Source organism: Lithobates pipiens, unplaced genomic scaffold (assembly GCF_037356315.1).
Source record: "Lithobates pipiens isolate NorthernLeopardFrog02 unplaced genomic scaffold, aLitPip1_a1.2 Scaffold_3, whole genome shotgun sequence".
NCBI lineage: Eukaryota > Metazoa > Chordata > Amphibia > Anura > Ranidae > Lithobates > Lithobates pipiens.
The window spans coordinates 1,525,644-1,536,827 of NW_027507790.1; the positions used below are offsets into that span (position 1 = coordinate 1,525,644).

The window sequence follows — 11,184 nt, forward strand, 5'->3', positions numbered from 1 at the left end:
GTATGAATATAGGGCAGGACATAGTGTTCCCAGATCCTTCTTGCAGCATCAACAGTGGCCACCAGCAGAAGGATATATGGAGTGTAACAATACTGGGGTCAGATACATATGAAAGAGCATTCATACTATGTACTGGTTTTCCTTATATAGTGTGCAAATGGAGCTTTTAGAGGCCTGTGCTCATATCACTTGCCATACTGTCAACGGCAATTCCTCCCTCACAATCTGCTCCCACTTTTTCAAATACAAGTGCTAGGTAGGAGCTTGGACATGGGTAGAGATTATTATTTTATAGATCTGGGAAATTAGACCATTGGAGGACCAGCTTTCCAAGCAAGTTCTTTTGAACGGCATCAATTTGGAAAATTGTAAAGAGTTTGTGAGAGAGTGTGTATAATAGTGAATTTCTAGGTAACTAAAATAAAGCCCCCCCAAGAAGTTGGAATCTTTCTATAAGTCCTGGAAATAATGCAGTATTCTGGTTCCAACATACACCAGTTGACCAAAATGGAACAAAGCCTTTCTTTGCAAAAGTGAGACACCTGTGAGGTTGAAATGTCCAGTATAGCAGGCATAAATGAAAAGGAAATTGCTAAAGATGACTTGGACATGAGAGGGTATTCACAGGAAAGAAATAAGCCCCAACAGATGAGTAATATCAATTGTTGTGTAGCTACTCCATAACATGGAATTTGGATAAATGGGAACCAACCATAGTTTCTCAACCTCTGTCCAGTAGTTATAAGCATGGACGGTACCACAAAGCAAGGGAACAAAATTGAAAAGGCAGGTAGAAAGTAAGTTCTTCTTAATCACAGGGGCAAATACAACAAATTTAGCAAACCCATGTCTCTTGTAGTTCTATTAGTTTGAGGTGTTTTAAGATGAGAGGAGGGAATAGAAATAGACAGGGTCTCAAAAAGGTTGCAATGGTTGCAATGCAATCAATGAAAGAGAGGTTGTAGAGTGTGGTATGAGTAGGGTTTAGGTGGATGCCTAGGTATTTTAATGTGGAAAATGTCCATGAATAGAGGAACGATAGGGACAGATGTTGATGTGTTTTAAAAAGGCATAATGAGAGGAAGGACCTCATCCCATTTCCTTTGCTTCATCTAAAGGAAACATCTTCTCCCCCTCATTCTTCCCTCCTGAACAAATAATTTTTCCTTGTCCTCCCACTCGTCTGAAGCAAAAATTCCTCCCACCTTCCACGGCAAGTAGAAAAGCACAGTAAAGAGCCAAGATGATGGGTGGCTGGGGTTCTGGTAAACAAGCTTATTAGCCATTATCTTTGGCAAAAGCTGTCAGGTTCCTATCTGTAATCATCAAAATATTAATTTTTTGTATTGTATTGCCCATGTATCACCCCACACTCTGACACACTTGCTGTGCGGGAAAATTTATTTTTTATTTTTTACCAAAAAGGATTGCTTTATTGAAGCTATAAAAGCAGTACAAGGTAGTAACAAAGATTCAAATTGCCATGGTATTATAGAGGTATCAATATGATATTGTACACAGTACATATTCCAAATATAAAAAAAACTGTTTTGGAAAGAAGACCACAGTGTGGGGAATGTTTATTGCAGATTTCTGTATATATACCATAGTGACTTAAGGTGCATAGTCACTAGACATGTGCATTCGTTTTCGTCCGAATGCATTTTCGTCCGAATTTCAGCTATTTTTGTTTTCTTTTTGACAAACGATAACGAAAGCACAAAATCCGAAAAACGAAAGATCCGACATAAATAAATGCTTTATTTTCGTTTTCATTGTTACAACAGTTCGATATAGAATAGGAGATTCGACATTACTCTGACAACAATCTGTGTCTATAGAACCTGTGTTCGAATGTGCCTAACCTTACCTCTATTAGTCCAAGATTATATAGAGAAAATATTCGACAGAGAAAAAAGATTTGACAGAGAGAAAAGATTCTGCAAGATACTGTCCTAAAAAGTGTTTGGGGACCCGGGTCCTGCCCCAGGGGACATGGATCAATGCAAAAAAAAGTTTTAAAAACGGCCGTTTTTTCGGGAGCAGTGATTTTAATAATGATTAAAGTGAAACAATAAAAGTGTAATATTCCTTTAAATTTCGTAGGGGGGGTTGTCTATAGTATGCCTGTGAAGGGGCGCATGTTTCCCGTGCTTAGAATTATCCCTGCACAAAGTGTAATTTATGCAGGAAAAAAAGTCCTTTAAAATCACTCGCAGCTATAATGAATTGTCGGCTCCGTAATACAGAGAACACTCATTGAAAGTCATTGATAAAAAAATAAATAAATAAATTAAAAAAAAAGTGTGGGGGTCCCCCAAATTCAATTACCAGGCCCTTCAGGTCTGGTATGGATATTAAGGGGAACCCTGCCTCAAATTTAAGAAAAAATTTGACGTGGGGTTCCCCCTAAATATCCATAACCAGACCCTTCAGGTCTGGTATGGATATTAAGGGGAACCCCGCGTCAAATTTTAAAAAAAATTGACGTGGGGTTCCCCCTAAAAATCCATACCAGACCCTTTATCCGAGCACGCAACCTGGCAGGCCGCAGGAAAAGAGGGGGGGACGAGAGAGCGGCCCCCCCTCCCTCCTGAACCGTACCATGCCACATGCCCTCAACATTGGGAGGATGCTTTGGGGGTCTGTGACCCCTCAAAGCACCTTGTCCCCATGTTGATGAAGACAAGGGTCTCATCCCCACAACCCTGGCCGGTGGTTGTGGAGGTCTGCGGGCGGGGGGCTTATCAGAATCTGGAAGCCCCCTTTAACAAGGGGACCCCCAGATCCCGGCCCCCCCTGTTTGAAATGGTAAGGGGGTACTTGTACCCCTACCATTTCACAAAGAAAGTGTAAAAAATGGTTAAATAAAACAAACACACTTTTGAAAAATTCCTTTATTAAAAATAAAAAAATAAAAAAAAGATTCCAGCGGCGGTAATCCACTCTTGCTATCCAGCGACGGACGGTCATCTCTCCAGCGATGTCTCATCTCATCCAGCGCAGCGATCCATCCTTCTTCTGTCTCCGTGGAGGAGACACTGCAAGGATTCCGGTGGCTGACGTTTCTTATATACGGAGGGCGGGCCACCCGTCACCTGACCCCGCCCCCCTATGACGCAAGGGGAAACCCGGGGTTCCCCGTGACGTATAGGTGACCCCGCCCCCCTCTGATGTAACGGAAACCTGCCTGTGTTACATCAGAGGGGTGCGGGTCACCCCTACGTCACAGGGAACCCCGGGTTTCCCCTTGCATCAGAGGGGGGCGGGGTCAGGTGACGGGTGGCCCCGCCCTCCGTATATAAGAAACGTCAGCCGCCGGAATCCTTGCAGTGTCTCCTCCACGGAGACAGAAGAAGGACGGAGGATTCGCTGTGCTGGATGAGATGAGACATCGCTGGAGAGATGACCGTCCGTCGCTGGATAGCAAGAGTGGATTACCGCCGCTGGAATCTTTTTTTTATTTTTTTATTTTTAATAAAGGAATTTTTCAAAAGTGTGTTTGTTTTATTTAACCATTTTTTACACTTTCTTTGTGAAATGGTAGGGGTACTTTTGTACCCCCTTACCATTTCAAACAGGGGGGGGGCGGGATCTGGGGGTCCCCTTGTTAAAGGGGGCTTCCAGATTCTGATAAGCCCCCCGCCCGCAGACCTCCACAACCACCGGCCAGGGTTGTGGGGATGAGGCCCTTGTCCTCATCAACATGGGGACAAGGTGCTTTGAGGGGTCACAGACCCCCAAAGCATCCTCCCAATGTTGAGGGCATGTGGCCTGGTACGGTTCAGGAGGGAGGGGGGCCGCTCTCTCGTCCCCCCCTCTTTTCCTGCGGCCTGCCAGGTTGCGTGCTCGGATAAAGGGTCTGGTATGGATTTTTAGGGGGAACCCCACATCAATTTTTTTTTAAATTTGATGCGGGGTTCCCCTTAATATCCATACCAGACCTGAAGGGTCAGGTTATGGATATTTAGGGGGAACCCCACGTCAAATTTTTTCTTAAATTTGAGGCAGGGTTCCCCTTAATATCCATACCAGACCTGAAGGGCCTGGTAATTGAATTTGGGGGACCCCCACGCTTTTTTATTTTATTTATTTATTTTTTTTTTTATCAATGACTTTCAATGAGTGTTCTCTGTATTACGGGAGCCGACAATTCATAATAGCTGCGAGTGATTTTAAAGGACTTTTTTTCCTGCATAAATGACACTTTGTGCAGGGACAATTCTAAGCACGGGAAACATGCGCCCCTTCACAGGCATACTATAGACAACCCCCCCCCCCCCCCCCCTACGAAATTTAAAGGAATATTACACTTTTATTGTTTCACTTTAATCATTATTAAAATCACTGCTCCCGAAAAAACGGCCGTTTTTAAAACTTTTTTTTGCATTGATCCATGTCCCCTGGGGCAGGACCCGGGTCCCCAAACACTTTTTAGGACAGTAACTTGCAAATTAGCCTTTAAAATGAGCACTTTAGATTTTGAACGTTGGAGTCCCATAGACTTTAATAGGGTTCTAAAGTATGCTATATACTAGCTCCGTCGAATCTTCTTTATACATTCGACAGACACCATAAGCCTTCAAAGACAGATTCGACCGTGATTCATGTGGATTTTCGGACGAATGCAATTTTTGAACGAAAAACGAAATAAATAAAAACGAATTTCGGGAGTAACTAAATAAATTAAGTTTTCAGACGAAAACGAAATTCCGAAACGAAATATTTTACTCTGCACATGTCTAATAGTCACCACAGTAAATGGTTAAATAATAGCAAGAAGTTTTGCAATAAGGTAAACTGAAGAAGAAATAAACCCTAATAAATAATCAATATATGAGAAATATACTGCAATTTTTAAACTAGGAGAAATTTACTGCATTGGTTAAACAGTAAGCAGAATAAAGTGCAGAAAAAATGACTGATTTAAAGCACAACTCATCCTAAACCTTACACTGGGCAACCCTAACTGGGGAAATATTTACTACAATAAAACCGTCAGTGATGTACTACTATGTTCCTTTGGTGTTGTGGTGGAGTGCTCAGATTAGTGTCACTTTAAGAACTAAAACAGGCAGTGTTACTGTGCTTCTTGCAGACAATGTGTAGTGCAGAGTTGGAGTCAGTGTCTTACTCTCCAATTAAATAACAGTCTCGACCAACATCCAAGACATCCTCTAATGTTACAGAATAGCTGCCACTGTGTCTCTCTTTCTCTCAGGTGCAGTATTTCACCTGCAGCTTCAATTCCATTCCAAGTCATCCCTTCTTTCTTTCCTTAGCCATGAAAGTTAGACCAATCCTCCTACTCTTCATCCCAGTGCCTCTGGAAGCTAAAGTCTTTTCCTTTTAGAGTCTGAAGTCAACGCAGTCTGTAGAAACTACACTTGCCACAATCCTCCACACTTCTCCTCAGAGTCTCTAGCAGTTTACATCCTCAGTGCACCCCCTAGTGGATGGAGGGCAGGCTTAAGACTGGCTGTTCACAGCTCTACAATACAGTACTTCTCCTGTAACTGTGGCTCTGTAATAATATCTCTACTGCCAGACACATCCTTTTCCTGTCAGTGCTGCAGAATGGCACATTTTTCTGGATTTGCCTCAGTTTTACACTAAGGGTATCTAGAGTTTGGTTTTATGAAGAGGCAAACAGAATTTGCATCCATTCCACCTGTTTCTTTGGCTTCTATCCTCCAGGTCATTGTTCTTGTTATATATAAAATTACGCAACCGCTCCAATTCAGAAGGATTTTTCCAACAGACTTATGTCAATAGAAAAAAGGGATTTTTTGACAAATGAGTGGACCGGGCAGCCATTCACTGTAGACCCATTGCTTTTCAGTCTACACATTCCCTGTCATTCACTGCAAAAAATTTCATGGGACAAACCAAGGAGAATGTCCCTTAATTCATCCAAGCTTTAAATATAAGCCCCCTGGATTCAGATAAAACATTTGTTGTCAAACCATGCATGATTTATCAAGCTGTCTGATAATGTATCCTTAGGGTGTTGCTAATACACACATTTTACATGTACAATGGTATATAGGCTGCAATATAGATAGATATATTTTCCAAGCTCTAGTTTCTTTAGGGAAGCAATTAGAAGTATTCTGTCTTTCTAATTAGTTAAGACTAGACCCTTGGGTACAACTCTACAAAATGTTAGTGCACTATACTATATGCACAGCATTTATAAATAAAAGACACACTAACATTACAGTACTATCATGTGTGAGCACAGAATAACCACAGCACAATGTACTCTACTTTGTGTTTTTGCTTCTTTTAATGTGTTTCCTCTGCTTTCTGTCTGTAATAGAAAATTTAAGTTGAACAAATACATGTTATTTACTATGGACCAAATGTTGAAGGAAGAATAAGGTATGCATTAGCTTATTTGTGCTATCAAAGTATTTCTAAACTTTGCAAAGGAAAAAAAAATCTTTAAATAGGGACACATCTGTAGAGTGATTAATTCTTACAAATTATAAACAAACAATGTGTTCACCTTTTTATAGGCTACAACAGATGAGGACCAGGTATAGTTCAACTCCTGCCAGCTATTTTGAGAACATTTTAATAAAGTTGCACAGTCTGAAAAATGTCAATGTCTACTGCAAGATGCCAGTGGAATAATTAGAATTTGGCATACTCAGTGTGAAACCTTTGGGAAGAGCTGCAATGGAAATTTTACACCATTAATGCATATTTGTCACATCAGCAGAAACTCAAAAATTTACCATAATTTTTATGTATATTACACCTAAATTTAAAGGTTATGTTATTTTTACAAATGTTAATTCTTTATGTAATGTAGCTGAATAAAAGATAACTGTTTTCCTTTTTGCTTCTAAGTTACATGAGGATGCAAGGTATGAACAGCACCCAAGTCACAGTTTTCGTCCTCCTTCAACTTTGGGACTCCCCTGTTGGACGTTTTTTTTTCATTATGATGTTTACTATTATTTATGTCCTAACAGTCTCTGGAAACCTCATTATCATCATTATCTGCAGGTTTGAGAAGAATCTCCACACACCAATGTATTATTTCCTTAGTCATCTTGCGGCTTTGGAAATGTGTTACATTTCTGTCACTGTCCCCAAAATGGTTCACAGTTCAGTGACAGGCAACAGCTCTATTTCATTTGTAGCTTGCCTTACCCAACTGTACTTTTTTGGATCACTAGGGTCAACAGAATGTTTTTTACTTGCTATAATGGCTTATGATAGGTTTTTAGCAGTTTGCAAACCATTACATTATCACTCTCTCATGACCTCCAAGATCTGTACCTGCTTGGTGAGTTGTTGTTGGTCATCAGGTTTCATATCTACTATGTCCTCTATTCTTTTCATCTCTGCATTGCAGTTTTGTGGCCCTGACCATATACAACATTTCTTCTGTGACATCACACCACTCCTCAGACTGTCTTGCACTAATGTACATCATACAGAGTTGTTTATCTTCCTCCTGGCTTCTCTCATACTGGTGGGATCCTGTATCATCACCTTGCTATCATACTTCAGAATACTCACCACTGTACTGGCAATATCTTCAGGAATAGCAAGGAAAAAAGCGAGATCAACATTTACATCACACCTTACTGTAGTTACAGTCTACTATAGTACAATGATCTTTGTCTATGTACGGCCAACTACTAGTGGATTCTCTGGTTTCAACAAGATTCTGGCTGTTCTTTACACAATCTTAACTCCATTGCTTAATCCTTTTATTTACTCCTTAAGAAACAAAGAAGTGCAGGCAGCTCTTAAAAAATTTAAGAATAGGGCAATCTTTTTTATAGATGGCTTTTCTCTGTTCAGTAAAATAAAAATGGTAAGGATCTCAACCAGTTCAGTATAATCGATCATCTATTATTTAGGACTAGAATGTTTGCCAAAAAAAGCAACAAGATTGCAATTCTTACTTCTTTACCATTGGGTACACACAGCTTATTAACTATTTTTTAGATGGTATAAATCATGATTGCTTCCTGTTTTCCAGACTGCTCCATGTATCCCAACTCTTATGCCCCGGACACCTCTCCGACGGGAAATGTTGGATGTGAGCTTGTTGGCGGAAAGTCTGACCGTGTGTATGCTACATTGGACATTTGTTGTCGAACTTTCCGCCAACAAATGTTGGCTAGCATGTTCTCAAATTTTCCGCCAACAAATATGTGTTGTCTGACTTTCCGATCGTGTGTACACAAGTCTGTCGGCCAAAAGTCCAAAGTACAAACACGTATGCTCGGAAGCAGAAGCGGTCGGTCTTGTAAACTAGCGTTCGTAATGGAGAATTAACATTTGTGACGCAGCAAATTATGAGATTTCGAAATGCAGAGCACAATTCTCTTCTTTAATGGGATAATAATGAAGCTATTTTGCTGGTAATACTGATGAAGTTATTGCAAACAAATTTTAAAAGGGTTTTATTTTCTAGTGATATCAAGAATAATAATATTATTTTTGTTTTATTTGTGCAAGTTACCACAACACCATTATCTCGTAGTTTATAAGATCAAAGATACAGCTATGTTGGTGTCCCTTGTCAATTTTACATTGTATTTTTTAAAATGTAACTGCCTACTTTAAAGTAAAACACATAGCCAAGTATTATTCTACACAATTTTTTTAATGTGCATTAAAAAAAAAAAATAGACATGCTATCTGCCAATAGAAAATAACCAAAAAGTGCAGTTTATGCATCCAAAAATATAGAAAATTTACCAAAACAAATCATTATTCAACCAAAAAAAAATGTCAAAGCAATAACTCCAAGGCCAATAAATAACACGTGATCTCCTCCGATTTCGCAACATGTCTGGTTGATGAACGGCCGTTCAGAAACCTACTGAAAAGCATGAAATGAAAAGTGATAAATGAAAAACGCGAAAATAAAAGCACAAATCAACACTCACCAAACTTCTACTAACACGCAATTAGCAGAAGGAGCCCAAAGGGTGGCGATAAAAAGCTGAAAAAAAATACGTATTACGTCTAGTATGTCACTAGGTTTGTAATTGTTGGGCAACACCCTTCGGACAAAATTCCACAGTTTTGTTGTCGGAAAGTCTGATTGTATGTACGAGGCTTAACAGTTCCAGCTCCATCTGGGTTCACAATGGGCAGGGAAGGTGAGGTCAATACTAGACATGTGCGGTTACTTTCGTTCTGAATTAAAATTCCGACAAATTTTTGTTTCTTGGAAATTCGGATGTATCTGAATTTCCAAATTACAATAGTAAACGAATCAGAATTTACGAGAAAAAAATTCTGCCAAAATTCAAATTCAAATAGTTTTCTAATTGTTTTTGAATACTTTTCAAATTCGAATCGTTTTCAAATTCAAAAAGTTTTCGAATATTAATAGCTTTCAAATTTGAAAAGTTTTTGAATTCAAATAATTTTCCAATTTCCTAACAGAATAAAATAGAAAATAAATAAATGTAATAGAAAAAACATAGACTACAAAAGAATAAAACATACAGTAAAATAAAAGAATAGAATATAAGAGAGTAAAACAGAACAAAATAGATTAAAAAATAAAAGAACAGAATAGACTAGAATATAATAGAAACAAATAGAATAGAATAACATAGAAAGAATATAACCATCTTCTGAAATTCGAATTTCAAATAGAGTAAATTTGAATACATAAGAAAAGAATAGACTAGAAGAAAAGAAGAGAATAGGCTATACTAGAATAGAAAAGAATATAATTTAAAAAAAACAATAGAATAGAATAGATTAGAATAGAAAGAATATAACCATTTCCCAAAATTCAAATAGAATCAATCTAAATTTGAATAGAATAGAAAAGAATAGATTGGACTATAACCATCTTCTGAATTTTAAATTTAAGAATAGTATAGAAGAAAACAGAATAGAATAGAAAGAATATAACCATCTTCCAAATTTCAAATTTAGAATAGAATAAACGTGAATAGAAAGTAATAGAATATAATAGAAAAGAATAGAAAAAAATATAATAGAAAATAATAGAATAGAATAAAAAAATAAAAAATATATAATTTAAAAAACAATAGAATAGATTAGAATAGAAATAATATAACCATTTCCCCAAATTCAAATAGAATCAATTTGAATTCTAATAGAATAGATTAGAATAGGATGATGGTTATATTCATTCTATTCTGTTTTCTTTTTCTATACTATTGTGTTATTTTCTATTCTATTCTACTCTTGGAAAATGGTTATATTCTTTCTATTCTAATCTATTATATTCTATTTTTTTAATTGTATTCTTTTCTATTCCAATTGAATTTGAGAAGATGGTTATAATCTTTCTATTTTATTCTATTCCTTTCTATTATATTCTATTCCATTCTATTCTGTTCTTTTATTTTCTATCCTATTTTGTTCTGTTTTACTCTATTATATTCTATTCTTTTATTTTCTGTTTTATAATTTTTTTTCTATTCTATTCCTTTATCTTCTATTCTATTTTATTCTCTTTGAAAATTGGAAAACTATTTGATTTCGATAACTTTTCTAATTCAAAAACTATTTCAATTCAAAAACGTTTCGAATTCAAAAATTTTTCAAATTCAAATCTATCTGAAAACAAATAAACGGAACTAATTCCGAAAATGAATGAAACAAATTTAACTAGTTAACAAGTTTATGCAAATAATGAATTGAAATGAAACTAAACAAAACAATTTTTTTCATTCTGCACATGTCTAGACAATACGCAACAAAACACCGTACACAACTCCCAAACGTACCATATCCCATTAGTGCTTTTATCTGCAAGCATGGAAAAAGCTTTTGATAAGGGGTGATTGGGTTTTTCTTTAACCACTTACAGACCGGACCATTTTGCTGGTCAAAGACCAGACCCCTTTTTGCGATTCGGCACTGCGTCGCTTTAACTGACAATTGCGTGGTTGTGCGACGTGGCTCCCAAACAAAATTGACGTCCTTTTTTTCCCACAAATAGAGCTTTCTTTTGGTGGTATTTGATCATCTCTGCGGTTTTTATTTTTTGCGCTATAAACAAAAATAGAGCGACAATTTTGAAAAAAACACATTATTTTTTACTTTTTGTTATAATAAATATCCCCCAAAAATATATAAAAAAATATTTTTTCCCTCAGTTTAGGCCGATACATATTCTTCTACATATTTTTGGTAAAAAAATCGCAATAAGCGAGTAAT

The 11,184-nt window shown here is 37.3% G+C and overlaps 1 protein-coding gene across 1 annotated transcript; it reads left to right on the plus strand.

Moving 5' to 3' along the window:
- Nucleotides 1-6,867: 6,867 nt before the first annotated feature.
- Nucleotides 6,868-9,704, plus strand: LOC143939936 (olfactory receptor 6B1-like). Its single transcript, XM_077461028.1, has one exon. The coding sequence runs from the start codon at nt 6,869-6,871 to the stop codon at nt 7,862-7,864; it is 996 nt and encodes a 331-aa protein (XP_077317154.1). The 5' UTR covers nt 6,868; the 3' UTR covers nt 7,865-9,704.
- Nucleotides 9,705-11,184: the final 1,480 nt, after the last annotated feature.